Raw genomic sequence first — 19,242 nt, 5'->3', positions numbered from 1 at the left:
TCCCCTTTGTGCTCTCTCAAAGAACCCACCTCTCCTTCTTAACACAGAATTTGTGACACATATTCCTCGTGACTTTGCTAACTCTGTGCTCCTCCACTGCATCATAAACCCTTTGTGGGCAGAGATTTCTGTTGAACATGTGATTGATTGGCCGTACCTTGCAAATGAGACGAGGCATGAGCAGCAGCACCAGGACGCAGTCATGGTCCCCACCTGGCCGCAGGAAGCTATCAGGCATGAAAGCTGTCAGCAGGGACATGTGCCGGTTGGCCTGGGCCACCTCCATCTGCCTCAATTCCATCTCAATTGCCTGTGAGATGCACAGGGAGGAGGGCTCTCAGCCAGGGTAGAGAGAGTTTCAGAACCACCATGCCTTGCTCCACCAGGTCCCTTGCTTCTAGGCCAAGCCCAGGCCAGGAGTCTTCCAACCACCACATAAAGCACCCCGTCCCCCAGGAAGCTGAAGCCCAGAACCCCTTACCAGGTCAGCCTACAGCCATACCCAGGATGGCTCCCTAACACTCCATCCCCCAGGCCCACCCACTTTCCTGACCTTGGCATGAGCCTTAGTCTCAGCAAACTTGATTTTGAAGTCAAAAGTCTCTGGAGGAGGCTGCTGCTGCCTTTCCACAGATGCTTCCTGCTGGTTTGTCAGTTCCCGATTCACGTCCTGGGAGCAGAGACAGTTAGGCACAGCTGGGTCATGAGGGAGTCCTGGCATGATCGGGGGCAGCGATCAGGGGTGGGCAGGCACCTGCAGATGGGCAGTCAGCTGCCGGTACTTCTTGATGGTTTGTTGGTAGTCTGCAACTGTCTCCTGGGCTGCCTCCACACGCTTCTGGGCCTCGCGCACTCGAGCACCAGCCATGTCCAGCTGCTCCCGCAGCTCCAGCTCTGTCTCGCGTGCGTTCTCCTGCAGCTCATCGTTCATCTCATTCATCGCTTCCTGGGTCACCACAAGGTAGTTGAAGCAAAGGAGAGGCAGGGTCAGGGTAGCAAGGCCAGGATGGGTCCCCTCACCATACACTCTGCTCAAAGGTCAGGGATCATATGTCACTGCCTCTCTCAGCAGGTCCCTTCCGAAAACCCTCTGTTAGCGTCAGAAGTCACGGGTCTGCTCTTCTCTTACCAAGTCCCCCACAGTCTCCCTCAACTCCCGCACTTTCTCCTCCAGATTCAGGTTCCGGTCTGTTAGCATCTCCACCATCTCCTCAGCACCCAGAGCAGCATCCACCTGTGTTCCAGGGAGGGAAAGAAGAGAAGGGCTGCTGGCAGGTGCCTAGAAAGAGGAGGCATCATTAGGAGAATCAGGTAGGGGGATTCTGGGTGAGGGGCTGGGCTCCCCAGACCTGCTCCTTAAGCTCATCAATGGTGCTCTCTGCCTGGCTCAGCTCCTCCTGCAGACGCTCCCGCTGTTGCCTCACAACTTCTAGCTCTTGGTTCTTCTTTTCCATGAGCTTCTGGAGCTTCACATGCTCCTGCTTCTCCGAGGAAGAAAGATCCCGCATCCTGTGGGGAAGTGGGAAGAGAGAAGGAGAACATGTGTCAGAGTCACTGGGCAATGGGTGCTCTAACACATTTGGAGATAGGAGAATGAGTGCCAGAGCCAAGCAGTGAAGACAGCCTTACCTCACCAGTGCATCCTTCAGGCGGGCATTCTGCTCCTCGAGCTGCTTGAGCTGGTAACTGGATGCAGCCCCATCTGAGCCTGGAGAAGACCATTAACACTTTCAGGCCTGGTTCTCACCCAGCATTTGGCCCCCAGCAGCTCCTGGCCCCTTACCCTTCTCTTCAATCTCAGCCTTGAGGATCTCCAAGTCAGTGGTGAGCTCATCCACACGCTCCTTCAGTGCCTCCACCTCCTGCTGCAGAGACTCGGCCCGCTCTTCAGCCATTTCCTTGTCCAGAGTGGCCATCTCAATGGCATCAGCAGTGTCAGCCATCTCTTCCATGTAGCGTTCCTTTGCCTCCAGGGCCTCCTTGGCTTCCTGAGGACGGGGTAGAGGTAGGAGGAGTATGAGCACAGAGATGCGCCATGCCACCCTTTCTCACAGGGTGTTCCAGGCTAGTTCAGTCTAGTTTCTGGCACACTTCCTTGGGTCTCTCAGCCTCCCCAGCCACCCCCTTCATCCTGAGTCCCACCTTCCGCGCCTCCTTGAGGCGCCGCTGCAGGTCTGCCTGCTGCTCCTGCATTTTGCTCTTCCATTCCTGCACCTGCTCCAGCTGGATCTTGTGTTTCTCCAGCTCTTTCAGCTTTGCCTTGTCTTCTGCCCGTTTCAGACGCAGGGTCTCCAGTTTCTCCTCTAGGTCCCGCACCTGAGCCCTCAGCCCCTCCTCCTCCTGCAAAGGAGAGGCCCTGCAATCTATGCACAGCCCACCCCTTCCTCCAACCAAGACAAGAATGTGTGCAAACTTCACCCCAGCCCCAGGGTCAAAGGCAAGTGGTGTGCAAACATCTTGAGAGGAAACCATGGCACAGTGTATATGGGAAAAGCACAGGAGAGGGGCAGGAAAAGAAAGGGTAGCTCAGTCAGGAGCGAGATATCCATATACTATGTTCCCACCCTTTATGATCCAAGTTCTGGGTCTTTGCCAACCCTGGGAAATTTCCAAGTCACAGGCCTCATGGTGTCTTGATTCTCCTTCACTCCAACCCCAGTCCTTACCTTGGAGGGAGAAGGAAGCGGCGGGGCTGCTCCAGGAGAGGTGAGAACCGGCGTGGGGATGATGGGTGCTGCCAGCGGAGTCTGAGCCGGGGTGCTGGGCTCACTGCTGCTCAGCTCACCTGCTGATGCTGAGCCAGAGGGGCCCAGAGAACTACTGGCCCCAGACACCCCAGTACTGGCTGGGCGGGTGGGCTATTCAGAGAGGGGAGGTGCAGACCAGAAAGAGAACAAAAGATGGGGGTGGCAAAGGGGAGAGAGACAGAATATGAAAATATGGCAAGGGAAGGACACAGAGAAGGGAAAAAGCAGAGAGTATCAAAGCACAGTGAGAATGGAGAAACAGAGTGGACAGGAGAGAGAAAATGACACAGAGAGTCAGAGAAAGAAAGTGACAAAGGACAGGGGGAGGAGGGAGGGAGGCAGAGGAGCGAGGGAGGAAAGGATGGGAGAAGACATAAGATTATAAGGCTCCTCCCTTGGCACTGACCCCACATTCCTCCCAGCTCTGGCACTGCCCTTTAGAGCAGAATCCCTTACTTCCCAGAACCCCCCCTCATGACCCACTTATGATCATTCTAGCAATTTCTTAATACTCCCAGTCCTATCCTTGCTCCAGGTCTGTGCCCTCCTCCCCCAGGGGAAAAAAAGTACCACAATGTCACTCCTAGAGAAAAAGAACAGATTAGACTTTGTTCTCCAATATTCATGTTCCCAGAGAAGGCTGGGCTAAAAGCGGAGGTGCTAGGCTCTCTACCCCTGTTAGGCCCTCCCTCCTCTTTGGGAGTCAAGCTGAAATCTCCCTCCCCTTGGTCTATTTCAGGGGACCCTGTAGGTAAAAGGGCCAAGGTGAAAGTTGTACCCCTTGACTCCCCCTTGAAACAACCGTTCTATCATCTTCCTCCCCCAAGACAAAGAAGCTCTAATCAGGCAACAGTACCCAGGCCCCTATGGGACATGGGGAGGAGCTGCCCTGAAGCCCCAACCCTGGTGCCTGAGGCCCCCCTAGCAGTGCTGAGCCTGGAAGCTCTCCCAGTGGGCTGATGCTCAGAGACACCCCCACTCAAAGCCTTTCACAGACACACTTACCTCCTTTTCCACTGACATTTTACACTACCATGCTCTTTTTTTTTTTTTTTGACAGAGTCTTACTCTGTTGCCAGGGCTAGAGTGCCGTGTGCCGTGGCGTCAGCCTAGCTCACAGAAACCTCAAACTCCTGGGCTCAAGCAATCTTCTTGCCTCAGCCTCCCGAGTAGCTGGGACTACAAGCATGTGTCACCATGCCCGGTTAACTTTTTCTATATATTTTTAGTTGTCTGGTTAATTTCTTTCTATTTTTTAGTAGAGAGTTAATTTCTTTCTATTTTTTAGCCTTACTCTTGCTGAGGCTGGTCTCGAACTCCTGACCTCGAGCGATCCTCCTGCCTCAGCCTCCCAGAGTGCTAGGATTACAGCGTGAGCCACCGCACCCAGCCTACACTACCATGTTCTTAACCTCTCTTCCAATCCCTCCCCTCAAAAATGGTCAAAATTCCCTTGTTCAAGAAAGCCTGCTTTGATTAACCACAACCCCATTCATTCTCTTTTGCATTCAAGCTACTGGCTTAGAAAACCTCCTAAAAGTCAAAACTCATTTTCCCAGGAGAGGCCTGCCATCACCCCAACCCCTCTTCCCCCTCAAAGAGAACCTAAGATGCACCATGACCAACTTTTACTTGATCATACACATGCCCATGTACATGCAAATGCCTAAAATGTGTGTGTACACTCAGCAATGGCTTGCACAGGGAGGCCTGTTTTTTCTCACCTTGGGCCGCCGAGTTGTGGTCTGGACAGGAAACAGGAGCCAGAGGAGAAGTAGTCAGGAAAGAAAGGATAATGGCAGAAAGACAGACAGCAAAAGGGACAGTAATGAGAGCAGAAGAAGTAACAAGGATGGGGCTACAGTCAGCTGCCCACCCACTCCCACATCCCATCCCCTTCTCCCTCCACTGAATCACTGCATTCCTACTCCAAGATCCCAGAAACTCCAGTTCTCCTTAGTTCCTGCCCCCACCTTTGCCCAACCCTGCCAGACCTCACCCCTTCAGATACCCTAGAAATCCCAGAAGTCTGTCTCCTAGGCTGAGCCACAGGATACCAGTGGCAGCAGCTGGTGAGAGGGTCTCCAGAGACCAGTCCTTCTGTGAACAACCTCTCCCACTCCAGCCCAGAGCCAGAGGCCCCGCCCAGCCACCACTCCCAAGGACTTTCCCAGGTCAGCCTCTTCCTTCAAGTGCTAGACTCCATAGAGGACTCCCTAGAAACCTTATGTGACAAGAGTCATATAAGCACAGAAGTGGGAGATCAGGTCCCTAAGACAGAAAAATGCTGGTGTCCTCCCTATCCCCAAGCCCCTTCTCCATGACCAGATCCTGCAGCAGTCCCCATCCCTAGAGCAGAGGGCTCAGGTGTCAGGACCATGAATATTGCATTAGCAGAAGCCCAGAGCTCAGCAAAGTAACCCCACCCAGCTGTACGAAAGGAGGTGGGGGTGGGCAGCAGCATAGAGAAACTATTGCCTTAAATCAAATCCAGAAACCCTTCAGGTTACTGCAAAGTGGTAAATGGACAACTAATGCCAACTCCCAAAGAATGTTCTTGCTACCCAGTGTCTCATTGCTCTGGCAAAGACAAGATTTGGCTTGGGCCCTATTTTCAGGATACACTAAGCCCAAGGAGACTAATCTCCTAGGCTAAGCTTCCATAGCTGTTGGTCAAAACTATTCTAGAGTCTCCATCCCACCCTGGTAAAGCACCCTGATACAAACCCTGGGGGAAGGGAGATGCTGGGAGAACAACCAAGAGGCATTCTAGCAAAGGCTGAGTGAGACAGGTAGGCCTGCTAGAGGCACTGGGACACCTTAGCCAGCCTCCCCAGGTTCTACCACAGGAAACTCTCCCAGAGCCAGTTTGCAGTGGAGGCTGCCTGAAGCCCAAGCCTTTGAGGCCACTGGGTACAAGGCCTGGAACACAGACTCAGAGCCCAAAGCAGGCAGGGCAGGAAGCAAATGCTCAGGGCGTGGGGCACGGCAGTGACACACACCTCTCCCTGCCCCCCACCTCCATCACCCCCCACCTCCCCCAACCAGGTAGACAGATGAAGTCGATCAGCCCCCACCCCCACCGCCTGCTGCCACCATTGCCCTGGCAACCCGGCAGCAGGACCAGAGCAAGCAAGAGTACCTTTCGGGCTGTCGGTGCCTGTCTCATCATTGCAGAAAACCAAAGAAAGCAAGGAGAGGAAAGAGAAGGAGGGACAGAGGAGGATAGACAAACACACGGAGGAAGGACAGACGAAGGGAGGGAGGGAAAGAGACCGAACAGAGGGAAAGGCGGCGGAGACAGGAGATTAGTGCATCAAATCCCAACAATGCAGCCTCAGCTTCCCGGTGCAGCAGCTTCCCAGCCTGCAACCGGCTGCCGCTCCGACACAGAGGCCCCTGCAGATGCGCAGCGGGACCACCAGTCTCCGGCAGGCACCGGGGCGGAGCGGCGCCTGGCCCAGTTCGCTAGCTTAGGCTGATGGCAGCCTCAGTGGCCGCAGCACCAGCTCCACCTGACGTCATGCACCCACCCTCCTCTGCTCCGTGGGGGTGGAGCCACTGCTCCTCAGTCACCTAGCAACCGCCCAGGGCTCTGCTGGCTCCTCCTCCTCTTCTGACTGGACAAAGTCATGCGCAGAGCCTGCCTTGATGCTTCCTCCAAAGCACAGGTTCTGGCTCCTCTCTCCCCTCCCTTGCCCACTCCCAAGAGCTTGCTCCAAAAAACTAGGCCAGGAGCCATCCCAGACATGACACCTTATGGATCCAGGGCATCCTGCGCGGGGACGGACACAGGGCCTCCCTGCTGCATTAGTCTAATACTTACACTCCGTGGCACCCACAACCCCATCAACTCCACTTGTCTTTTATAATCACTGGCAACATCCTTATGTCTCTTATCTGACACACACATCTAGAGCGCCCCTTCAGCAACAGGCTTTGGCTCTGAGGAGCATACACAGTGATTAAGAAACTCTAGCAAACATTCCATCTGGGTAGCAGCAGCTCTAATGACAGTGGGTGGGATTCTCTCTCATCCCCTGATTGTGAACAGGTTAAAGCCTGTCTCTAAAGGGCTTCCAGAAAGAACTGAGCACTTAGTTGAGACATCCGGGTTCTCTTCTGCCCTCCCCTTCAAAGCATGCTCTTTTGCTCTAGAACTGGCTTCTTGTTCCACAAGGGTGAGAGCAGAGGCCCTATGCTAAGTGATCTGCTTTGGGAGAACCATTGGTGAGGAAGATTAGGGGCAGGGGGCATTCAACTACTTGACTGACACTTTCCACCGTGAGTACAGAAAAGCGGCACGGGCAGCCTGGGCTGGGCTTTGACATATTTCCTCAGATAGCTGCCAAAGCCCCAGGATTTGGGCATTACATAGGCCCCAGACCAGGGTCAGGTCAGGCTATGGCCAGAGAACTTCTCCATAGATATCAGACTATAGTTTCATGCTCTTCTCTATTCAGTGGCCCAAGGTGAGATGGGAGCCCCAACAGGAGACAATAATCAAGGGACAAAGCCAAGCTTCTATGACCCTGGAATGGGCCCAGCAACCTTTACACCATTGTTTTCCTTACATCCCCATCCCCACCCAGAGCCAGGCCCCACAGCGAGTGTCGGCATGTCCTCTCTACCATGGCACGACTCCAAAGTGAGGACCCATCATCAATCAGGAGTCTAAAAGAAGACATTTTCCTCTCCCCTCCAACTGCCCCAAGCCAGCAGCTCTCCATGCAATGTCACAAAGGCCTGAGACAGGCCGGCAACAAGGAAATCACAGTATTGTACATACAGCACAGTAGTTACAGGTCAGACAGGCACATGCAGGTTGGAGAAAGCTTGGGCAGAGGTCCATGGCAGGGGCTGGTGTGAGGAAGTGGCCATGGCAGCAATTTAAGAGTTTAAGAAGGGAGGTGGCACAGTTGAGCCCCACTCCAATGACAGATGATGGAAGGCTGCAGGGGGTAGGAGGTAGGCCTCGGGCACACCACCAGAGGAAGGAGAAGGCAGGGAAAGGCTGATAGGGCAGAGTGGGGGTGGGTGTTTATTGTAGCACCCACCCAGAGGCAGGCACAAAAAGACTCTCAGGCTTTCCAATTCGGGTCTGTTCTTCCTGTGCTCTGTTCCCTGACCTCCTATCTCCTTGCACAACCATCTCACTTGGTACTTTCCCCAGTCTACCCTCCCATGGCCCCCCAAGCTCGGGCTAAGTGAGAACCTACAGTAACCCAGTATATGTTCTATTTCATGCTGCTGCTATTTATAGTCAAATGCTTATAGTCTTTGACTGGGGAGTCTATGACCTGGAGTCTTGGGGCAGGGGGAAATTGTCACTAATGAGTGCTACCTGGGCCTGGACACTGAGCCCGATGTCCTTGCACACCTCAAAGGAACTCTGAAAGCCAAGGCTGCCATTTCCTCTGGTCATCCCAGCCCCAAGGTCACACACACAAACATGCAGCAGCCCAAGGACATGCAGGACAGCTGGGGAGGGGGCTCACAGCCCCCACCCACCCAGGTACAAATAGTAAACACACCACCTTCTTAGGCTTCAGTCCCCGCTGCATGAGGAGTAGGAAAGGGCAGAGTTAGAGAATAGACATCGTATTGTATTAGCTGGCCAGACATCCTGAGCGTAGGTATTAAGACCAACTTAGGCATACACAGGTAAGAGGGGGAGTCAGGTCACTGCCAAGCCCTGGACAAGAGAGATGAGGGTTTCCTCAAGGTTCAGCTTCCAGGATGTCCACACCCTGGCCCAGAGAAGCTGCAGTCTGGAGCCCCACCTCACACACCCTGCACAGAGTGACAGAGGGGAGCTAGGAAGGGCCCTCTGCACACAGCCTAAAAAAAGGTAACAGAGGGCCCAGCTCCTTGCCACTCACTTTTTAATAGGAGAGCTCCTTCTTCCTCTACCTTCTTCCCTACCCCTACCCTCAGACCCTTTAAACATTAGCATCTTTCGATACCAAAAGGTAGAAAGTTGGCTATACTACTGGGGTCAGATCTGTCATTCCTATCACCCCCAACTCAACACCATTTGATCCTGAACTTCTGGAGCCTAAGAGTTTTTCCCTGCTACCACCTTTACTATAACTATAATACAGCAACTCATACCCAGTCAGCTTCCTTCTCAGGGAGGCTGGAGAGAATAGAAGGCTAACTCAGTTTTAGATTCACCTACTGCTTCTACCTGCCTGGGTATCCCTCCTCTTGTTCTCCTTCCCCTCCCTCTATTGCTCCCCCTCCCACCCCCAAACCACTCACCAGTTTGCTAGTCTTCGCAGCTGTATCAGTTCCCTCTGTGAAAGCAAACAGAAACAAAGTGTGTGCTTGTATAGAGGGGTAGAGGCAGAGAACATCATGGTGGGGCAGGGCGAGATATAACAAGGGAATATGATAGTGATGGAAAAAATCTCAGGGTCCACTGTGGCTCCATGTTATGGAGAGAAGTCCTGGGGACTCCTGGATGTGCGGAGGCAACTTAAGTGGGTGGTTGTTACCTCTTTTGAGGACTTTTGAGGCAGAAGAATCAGGTGTCTCTGGGGAAGTAGTATCTGCTCCATCTTCAAATACCTGGATCTGAGGCCACAGAATAGATTCAATACAGCCAGATCAAGAATGGCTGTAACACAGGCCACTCCCTGGTCTCCAAGCAAGCCAGGAGTACAGGGCAGCTTCCCTAAGGATGGATCTCCAATCTTCCCTCCCCAGCTACTTCCCACTCTCCCAACCAGAGGCTTATGCCTATACCCAGGAAAAGGAAGTACCAACACATCAACTGCACGTGCAACAGATACATGCACATACACTCACATATAGACACAGAAGCAGGGTGTGAGTACCTGGGATTGGCGCACAAAGATGCCATGTCCTTCATCACAAGTGAAGTACTTCCTGCCTTGGACAGTCCCATCATTCTTGCCCTTTGCTTCATCCAGGATCACGCCTACCCATTTGCCGGTGGCAAAGAGTGTGGCTCCCACATAGGCCACAGTGCCTCGGTGGCCTTTTCCAATCACCTCCACACGGGAGCCCACTCTCAGAGGCCGGGCGCTGGCCTCTGCACTCATCCTGCTGCCGCTGGGCGTCTGAAAGAAAGACATATGCAAACACACACAGTTAGAGGCCTCAGGTCAAGGGTGGCACCCTAATGCAGAACTGCCCCAGCCAGGATTGTGGACTAAGTACCAGAAGTCATTTCCCTGAATCTTATTCTCAGGGTGAGGTGGAGCCCCAAATTCCTCCTTGAAAAATGTCAGTGATATTATCTTCTAAGACTTCTCCAAATTCCTCTGGAATCTGCTAGAATTTTTAAGAACTTATATTTAAATTTTATAACAAATCAGAATTCATTGATCAATCTGTGAATGTCACCACATGGTTGCTTTCTCAGGAGCATTGCCTCCTTAATTCTCCTCTCAGGAGATAAATTAAGTTCAAGGAAATAACTCAGTTTAGACCAGGCTTCCCACAGCCCAATGCCCTGACTCAGGAACCTGAGCTAGGAAGACAGGTGGATTCAGTGGGTGACCCTACAGAATCCTGTTTCCCCTCCTACTGTCACCTGTATTCCCTGTGGTTCAAATGGCTCTCTTAGGCCTCACATTTTCAGAGGCTCACAACTGTGCCTCCCTCCAGACCTTCAAGTTAACACCATGCCTTCCTGATCTGACTCCTCCCACCCCACCAAGGCACTCCTGGATGTCTCACTGTAGTCCATTCAAACATTCAACTCCTTTCTTTCTAGCTGGAGTCCTGTTCTGTCAACTCTCTATGCTCAAGCTTAGGAGATCTTTCCCCCATGCTATGTTGCTATAAAGAGAAAAACACAGGCCCAAGTAAACCAGGTACCTAAGATTTGTCCCTCACTCTGTCTCCCAGACACTGCCTGGCAGGCCAAATGTATGGCTTATCACTCCATAGATGGGCAAGGCAAAGGAACAGACTAAGACACTGTCCTTGGGCATCTCTCAGCTTTTGACACACCCGTGATGACAGAACACAATACGAAATTAGGTCCCAAATAGGCCAATGGTTTAGAAGAAAATCACACCTAAGCCATTTTTAGCAATAACAACTCCATAAACCAGGGGCCTTGGAGGAAACAGATGAATGAGACATAAAGATGTGACACCATGGTCCTAAAGATTCCACAGGACTCCCTTCTGATATCCCCCATTTAGCTTCAGAAGGGAGACCTGCCAGAGCCAGGACACCTCCCAGCCTGTCATTCTCTAACTCCCCTCCCCAAAGAGCTCATCCAGGAAGGTGAGGACACAGTTTCCAGGGGCTCCAGGACCCCAAACCACACCTGAGATAGCAGGGTGGCTCTCATGGACCTGACAATAAAAGGAATTGCCAGTGACATCAAGGCAAGACCCAAAGTCAGAGACTCCCCCCATTTCCCAACCCCAATAAGCCTCTCAGAACCAGGTGGACACACAGTAGGTACAAATTCAATCTCAGAAGAGAGAGAAAGCAAGTGACAAACAACAAAGCAGTCTAAAGAAAGGCTTCACTGTAAGGCCTTTCTGACCCATCGACCCCATTCTGAGTCCCCAAGACAGTCTGGCAGCTGTCAGGAACCCCTGGCTTGAGGGCCAATTAGAGTCAGAGGTCAGGTCTTGCCAGTCCCCATTTAGGACCCAACCCTGGGAACCTGTTTCCCTTTCCAGTGTCACTTGTATTCCCTGTGGTACAAATGGCTCTCTTAGGCCTCACCTTTTCAGAGGCTCACAATTGTGCCTCCCTCCAGGCCTTCAAGTTAAGGTGTTAGGCTAGGTGTCCAGCCTAACACCACCAGGGCTTCGAGGGCTCCTTAGACACACAGACTGTGAGTGCGCCCAGCTGAGTTCCAGCCTATCTCCCCAGCCCCCACAGCAATGATGTCCACAGGCACCCAGGCCTTCTCCAGCAGCCCTCCCAGGGCCACCCCAGATTAGGGCCACTTACCCGGCTGTACACGTGCCTCTTGCTCTGGGCCATGTTGCTCACCCGGCCTCTACCCCCTCCCCCAGCTGGCCAAAGACAGAGAGAAAAGGTAGAAACCTAGGCAGGAGGGTCAGGGCACTGGGCCCTCATGGACAGATACAGGAGTCGTCAGGCACGGCCCTCCCCAGTCCATGGGCCTCACTCGGTGGCCTACAGGGCTAGGGGTGGGGGCAATGATGGGGGCTGAGATGCAAGTCCCCTTCTGCTGCCCGAGGATTCCTGAACCAGAGACACCGAATCCTGCTTGCCAGCTGATGAGTCTCACTCTGCGCTAGTGCTGCTCCAGACTTGTCAGGGACTGTGCTAGCCTCTGGGTCCTAGTGCCCCGCTGCTTCACCTGGGCCAGGGACTAAGGGCTGGGCCCACATCACAGACCCTCAGCACACACCTCCAGAGTACACTGTCCTAGGGCTGGAAGCACAGTCCTGATGATTCCTCCTACTCTGCACTCTCTCACCATCACTGTCCCCGCTACCCCCAGGATATAAGGCCTCAGCAGGCCCACAAGCATCAATAACATTTCAAAATAATCAGCTGCCTAGGGCCTCCACACAGCCAAAATAAGGGTCTCTCAACCTCTTTCTGGTGCTCTTCTCTCTTGTTCCCCTCTCTAAACTCTGGACTCAGGGTCCAGATCCATGTGATTAGGGCCTGGACTTCAATCTCACACTGGGCCAGAGGAGCCAGGCCCTGCCCAATAAACAGCAAAGGAAGGGTAGCAACGCAGGCAACTTCATACACATAACAAAGCAAGCCAGGTACCTCATACCCGTCTATGATGGCAAAGGTTACCACAGTTACTCTTCTTCCCTTCTGGTTGCTATAAGGGGCAAGGTTCTGAAACCCAAGAGTATCAGATTCAACTGGATTACTAAAGGCAGTGGACAAAAGCAGAGAGCTCCACTTTCCCCTTGTAGCACAAGACCCAGCCCACCTCAGTCACCTGCCCCTTGTACTCTTGGCCTTGTCTCCTAGCATCACAGACCCAATGAAATATTTTATTTTCTATATTTCTATGTTTCACAAAAACTCTTTAATAACCATGTATTACTTTTACAATTAATTTTTTTAATCTAATGAGATTATGCATTATAGTGAGAGGTTTCCAAGGAGCTATGCAACTATGGCAATTCATTTACTTACCCATCTATCATGGGCTACGAACCAACAGGCCAGGGTCCCTGCCCCTTAAGTAGCCAACAAGGTTGGACTGGGGTCTGACCTATGGCTCCACAGGGTCCAGTATAGATCTAGATCCCCGGGGCCTTGGGATATCTGTGTTTTCTGCACGGCGCTTCCCTCACTGACAGAACAGTGACTTCCCCCGCTCTGCCCTCTTTCTAAGGCAGGCCAGGTAGCCCAACAGTAGAATGATATCCAACAGCCAGAAACATGGCCCCGAATACAGCCTTTCCGTATCTTCAATCCTGGCCAGACTCCCTAGGAAACCATTTCTCTCCTCCTCTGCAAAATCTCCATGTTGTCTCCTCCCTTCCCTATTCACCAGCACACAGGTGGGCAGGGCCACACAGGTCCTTGCAGCCTGGACCTCACGTGTTCAGAGCACTTTTAAAGGTCTACAGGGTACCTTTAAAAACATCATTTTATAGTACCATGGCTGAGTACTGGTTCTAGACTCATGCTGCTTTCCTGGCTTTACTACTTGGTAGCTACACAAACTTGGTCTAGTTACTTAATATCTCTATTCCTCAATTTCCTCATCTGCCAATTGGGAAATAACAAAGAACATATTTCAGAGAGGTGTTGTGAGGATTAGCGAGGATAATCCATGTAAAACATTTAGAAAAGTGTTTAGTATTTAGTAAGTGCTCAATAAAAGTTAGCTAAAAACAATGTCAGTATCGTACATGTTCAATACAAGAACCTGATAGAGAGGTAGGCCAGGGATAATGCTGACAAGGAAACAAAGGCTTAGAGAACTGAGTAACTTTCTTGAAGTTACATAGATTGTGAGGAGCAGAGCCAAAACAAGAACCAACCTGACCCAGATCCCTCTGTGCTTTCTACTACTCCTCACCATTACCACACACATCTCTGGCCTTCCAAGGCTATGTTCTTTCTCTAGACCACACTGCCTTCAAAAATTCAGAAGAGCTCAAATCTAAGAATAGCTTCATAACTCACTTGCCACATAGGTATAAATAGTCACCTAACTTCTTGGAGGCTGTTTATTCTCCTATAAATGGGAACATTATCTGCCACACCTCCATTAGTATTATGAGGCTCAAATAAGATAAAGCACATAAAAGTACTTTATAAAAACTCCAGAAGTTATAGAAATGCAAAGAATTATCATCTGACATGACACTAGATGGTATTAATATATAAATCTTAAAATGTCTAGACAATAAATATTATAAGGAATTATAGACAGGAGAACGTGAACTAGAAAGAAAAGGGGTACCTGATTATGCCTTAAGTTACGGGAATTTTTATATGTGGAGAGGAAAGGCCACAAAAGCATTATAAGTTGTGAGCACAGTATGAATAGAGTCAGAAATAATTTTACTTGACTAGGGAATATTAAAGAAGATTAACTTAGCTGAAGTGAAGAATTCTGGATTTCTTCTATCAAACTATAAGCCTTTTGAAGGAGAGCCCACAAATTTTCCTCTTTATGAGGAAAAGCCCAATAGCCCTTAATCAAATATTTATTGAATAAATAAATACATTAACATGTACTAGGAGGTAAGTATGGATAGGCAAGGAGTTTAACATCAAGCAGAGACAGGTGGACTTGATCCAATCACAACTGGAAGCCAGTCTCATTCCTGAGCAGGAGACTGCATGGTGAAAACTATTTCAGGAAGACCAAACTGGTGGCACCTGCAGCATGAAGTGGAGGCAGGAGCAACTTGGCAAAGACAAGGGTAACAGCAAGGAGGCTGCTGAAATAATGAACATGCAGTGAGGAGGGTGTGAACCAAGCTCATGAGAGGGAGAAGAAGAAAGAGGACAATTCAGAGATAGTATCAAAAAACCCTGAGAAGGCCCTATAGATCAGATGCAAGGAAAGAGGTAGCAGAACTGCATGGGCTCCAGACAGGGATACAGCTGTGGTTCTGTTATTCCCTTACCTGTATGACTCTGGGCAAGATATTTAACTTTTTGGGCCCTAGTTACCTATTATCCAAAAAGAAGGAAATAATGTTACCTCACAGGGATGTTGTGAGGATTAAATAAGATTTAAGTAGAGCATTTGGCACAATGGCTGGCAGAGAATATGTGCTCAACAAATTGTAGGTATTGCCTTCATAATTATTGCAAGGGTACACCAATGATGACTTGCACACAGTAGTAACTCAAATGTTGCAAGGATAAATGGAAGGATCAACAAATGCATGAATAAGTAAATGAACAAACAAACTCAGGAGTTTTCAAGCAAGAAAAATGTAAGAATGATGATAGAAACATTAACAGAACTGGGGAAATGGGAAGGGAAACTGAATAAGTTAAGAGACAGAAAAAGTCCTGTTCTTAGGGCCTTCTCTGGGACAAATTAAACTGTATACACTAATACATGTATTTCACTATCTCCTTCAAAAATGAACCTGTGTTGTAGCCAAAACAGATTCCATTATCTCCATTCTACAGGTGATAGAACTGAGTCTCAGAGATCAAATGACTTGCCCCACTCTCATGGCCAAAAAATGGCAGAGGGGCATATGTGACTATCTGTACTGGTAGGTGGCCCTTCCACAGCATTACTGGGCCCCAGCCCATGTCCCATAGGACAATCTCCAGTTTCATGTACTCTCAGTCAGGAAGGAGTAAAATACTCCCTGGATTTCTAATCCAATTTCCTTCCCCAATGATATTAAATATTGCTAAAACATCAAGGAAAATGGGAAGAGAGGAGGGCAAAATCTTTGTCTAATAAACAGGTTACCAATGGTTTAAGAAAAATTTCAGGAAATGACAGGAAAATAAGATTTTGAGGAATTAAGAAGGAACAAATGAAGAGGAAAAGCCTCTTTTCCACTTCTATCATTTGTCCCTGGTCTGAACCATTTCTACCTTGTTTTTACTGGCACCCCAGCATCCTCTGATACCTCAATCTCTTCTTGTCTCACCTCACCAAACCTTGATCCTGGGCTAACCCAACTGTCTGCTTTCCCTGACTCCACTCCAAGAGGAGCTGGTCTGAAACCCACGCAGAGGTATACAGCAGGGCAAAACTGTATACCTCTGAAAGCACTAGTAAGGAAGAAGTAAGTGTGAATGTAAGTCCTCCAGGAGTCAGGAAGGGAAAGGGTTTGCTTACTGAATGGGTAACGGAGGCTAGGGGACTGGAAACTTGGAAAGCTGGATTCCAGATATCCACAGGAACCCCAGAAAACAACACACACAGAGCCTTTGTTCCTAGGTCTTACTCCTGTCTGCCTTACAGATCTCATACGGATAGGGCTTTGACCCTCTGTATGACCTCTTTGACCTTCATTTACCTCTCCAGCTCCTCATTATCCCCAGAATGTCTGCAACCCACTCCCACTCTGAATGCAGCTCTATCCCACCTCAAAGTGCCCTCCACCCCAGAAATATCCAGTGACTTCCAGGCCCACTTCCATAAGCCCAAACCTCCAAGAGTCAGGAAGGAAAGCTACACAATACACCTCACTTATCTTAGGTAAAAGAACTTCTGCAGGAAGGCAAAAGAGACTCAGCCCCGTACTCAAGGGCTGAAATCCTCTCAGTGGTAGCAGGAGTCCCCCTTAGTCTGTCTGAAGTTCCTGCTGGTTCCTCCCCCAACCAACCAGCAAGTTCCTGGCACTAGGACCCTGCAGACAGGGAACGCTGAGCCTGCGCTCTAAAGAGAGAGATGCACCATTTCACAACTTCAGCAAAAGCCAAAGCAGCCAACAAAGCCACAGCCCCATCGGCTGTAATGGGTTCTGCCTTTTGGGCAGCTCACCGGGCACTTCCCAAAAGCAGAACATTCCATCCTTTCTCTTTTTAAACCCACATCATCATCTGATCATAATGGAAATCAATCTCAAGCCACCACGCAAAGGCGTATCCATGGCAACCTCAAAAGGAAGGACACAGAGATGATGCTCCAGTGGCTGCAGCAGAAAAAGGTAAGTCCGTTTCTCTTCCATCCATCTATGCCATCCCACCATTCTCCCCTTTCACTTAAGTCAGGTGTGTACCTTACCTGCAAATTCTATCTACCACACTGACTAGGAAAACACAAAAGGTGGAGTTAATAATCATTATGTTATTATATAAGGTTACAGGTCTGTCTCGTCCCATAACTGAATGGTAGAAAAAAATTCTTTTTCTAGGAGATTCACCATCTCAGGTGACAGTCTCATCCTGCAGTACCTGACAAATTACTATCAGTCACTTGTCTTCCTAGTCATTCAAGAATTTCAGAGTGTCCCTATGTAGTTGCACAAAGCTGGCAGCTCCACTGACCCCACTGCCCTGCCCCCCCATGCCACCACCATGCCCACAGACTGGCATAGTAAGACTCCCTCCTTAGCAGCCCTACACTCTAGCCCCTCAAGGTCCAGAAGTTGGGAGTTGAGATTAAAATTTCTTGCCTTCTATGATGCCTCAGGAGAAGGAATCCATTTCTGCAGAGGTAAGAGATTCATCAAACACAAGTACTACTAAGCCTAAGAAATCCTCCATTGCCACAATTTCCTCTTCTGTAAGATAGGGATAATAACAATGACTTTCTAACAGAATTGTTATAAAAATCACATGAGAATGCCTGAAAAGCACTTATAACTGTGCCTGATATGAAGCACTCAATAAATGTCAGCCATTATTATCATGTTCCTCATAATTTTCATTCATCTTCCTGGTGAAGGAGAGGCCCATGGTGTAGGATTTCAGTTCAGAAGGTACTCAACACTTACAGCTTATTTCAATTCTGTTCTCTCTCTCTTTCCTCTGAACAGTTGTTTTAAGTTTCCTGTATCACTTTCAAGTCCCTATTCCTGTCTGAGCCTCACCCCTCAGATAACCTTGCTGAGAAAGAAAATTGAGCCTATTAGGTAAGAATTCCTTTGCAAATTTAGATATATCTACATGTATCCATCATTGCCTTTCTTCCTAATTTCCTTTGTTTCTTCCACCATTCCTCTTTTTTTTTTTTTTTTGTTTGAAACAGAGTCTGGCTCTGTTGCCCGGGCTAGAGTGCCATGGTGTCAGCCTAGCTCACAGCAACCTCAAACTCCTGGGCTCAAGCAATCCTCCTGCCTCAGCATCCTGAGTAGCTGGGACTACAGGCATGTGCAACCACGCCCAGCTAACTTTTTTTTCTATTTCTAGTTGCCTGGCTAATTACTTTCTATTTTTAGTAGAGATGGGGTCTTGCTCTTGCTGAGGCTGTTCTCAAACTCCTGACCTCAAGCGATCCTCCCACCTCGCCCTCCCAGAGTGCTGGGATTATAGGCGTGAGCAACCACTCCTGGCCCCATCACTCTTCTTCAAAGGAAATATAATAGTATCCCTTATTTTCAAGGCCAATCCTTCCACCATCCTCTGAGGAGCTGATGTAGCAATCATCTTTTCTCTTGTGCCTTCCTTCAATTGCATCCTCCCTCTCTACTGACTCTTACACATCATCAGAAAACCCATGCTCCACTTGGCCAGCCTTTAAAAAAAAAAGAAGAAGAAGACCCATGCTCAAGACTCTTCCATTCTAGGAAAAACTGTCTCTAGTGCCTACTACCTCCTCCACAAGCTGCCACCATTCCTAATCTTTCTGTCTCTGCTGAACTACTCAGAGTACACACTCCCTATCCTCATTTCCCATCTACTCCTCAATCCATTGCCATCTGGCTCCACTCCACTGAAGCTGCCCAAACTTAAAAAGTTAAAGAGCCCTGGTGATCACAATCTCCTAACTACCTAACTTCAAGGTGCATTTTCCAAGCTTGACCTACCTGACCTTCCTGTAGCAACTGAGACTGCCGATCCTCTTCCTGGAATCTTCTCCTTTCCGAGCATCCTGGACAACTTTCTTTCTTACCTTGCACACCTTACCTTCCTTCTAGTCTCCTCTGTCATCCTCAGCCTTCTATAAGCATGGCTGGGAGAACTCATCCATTCCCACAACTTCAACTACCACCTACACCTACTGCCTTCAGGCACAGACTCTCTTCTGACCTTAGACCCACATCTCCACCTGTCTGCTAAGTGATACAGAGCCCTCAAGTTCAACATGACCCAAAACATACTCAGTATCTTCCCCCTACCCCTCAAAATGTTCCTCTTCTATATTCTCTCTTTGCTATTGGCAGTACCATCCACTCAAAATAGAAAACTGAGTCATTCTCAACAATTCCCTCTCTCTTGTTCTCAGCAACCAATTAGTCATTACATCTGGTTAATTCTGTCTCTACAATCTTAGATTCATCCCCTCCTCTCCATCTCCACTGACCTAATCCTCAGTTCGGCCCTAAACCATGCCTATGTTATTACATGACTCTGTTGATACAGGTTCTCCTCCTTCAGCCTATTTCTACAG

General features: G+C 49.6%; 1 protein-coding gene across 7 annotated transcripts in view; it reads right to left on the bottom strand.

Moving 5' to 3' along the window:
- Positions 1 to 19,242, bottom strand: part of DCTN1 (dynactin subunit 1) — a 32,594-nt gene that overhangs the window by 9,262 nt on the left and 4,090 nt on the right. Inside the window, exons 1-16 of one of the 7 annotated variants that reach the window (XM_069494812.1) lie at positions 11,700 to 12,006; positions 9,590 to 9,835; positions 9,248 to 9,326; positions 9,012 to 9,046; positions 8,285 to 8,305; positions 5,890 to 5,907; positions 4,472 to 4,492; positions 2,667 to 2,858; positions 2,143 to 2,340; positions 1,784 to 1,988; positions 1,630 to 1,708; positions 1,350 to 1,509; positions 1,130 to 1,234; positions 755 to 946; positions 554 to 670; positions 158 to 310 (exon numbers count right to left, since the gene is read on the bottom strand). In XM_069494812.1, the coding sequence (XP_069350913.1) occupies positions 158 to 310; positions 554 to 670; positions 755 to 946; positions 1,130 to 1,234; positions 1,350 to 1,509; positions 1,630 to 1,708; positions 1,784 to 1,988; positions 2,143 to 2,340; positions 2,667 to 2,858; positions 4,472 to 4,492; positions 5,890 to 5,907; positions 8,285 to 8,305; positions 9,012 to 9,046; positions 9,248 to 9,326; positions 9,590 to 9,835; positions 11,700 to 11,732 (1,854 nt within the window). In that variant the 5' untranslated portion in view covers positions 11,733 to 12,006. Of the gene's footprint in view, positions 1 to 157; positions 311 to 553; positions 671 to 754; positions 947 to 1,129; positions 1,235 to 1,349; positions 1,510 to 1,629; positions 1,709 to 1,783; positions 1,989 to 2,142; positions 2,341 to 2,666; positions 2,859 to 4,471; positions 4,493 to 5,889; positions 7,043 to 8,284; positions 8,306 to 9,011; positions 9,047 to 9,247; positions 9,327 to 9,589; positions 9,836 to 11,699; positions 12,007 to 19,242 lie in introns of those variants that run through there. The other 6 variants (XM_069494814.1, XM_069494813.1, XM_069494815.1 and 3 more) reach the window with 6 other exon arrangements.

The sequence above is a fragment of the Eulemur rufifrons genome, chromosome 19, assembly GCF_041146395.1.
Source record: "Eulemur rufifrons isolate Redbay chromosome 19, OSU_ERuf_1, whole genome shotgun sequence".
Classification (NCBI taxonomy): Eukaryota; Metazoa; Chordata; class Mammalia; order Primates; family Lemuridae; genus Eulemur; species Eulemur rufifrons.
This window is presented reverse-complemented; position numbering and strand designations above follow the sequence as displayed.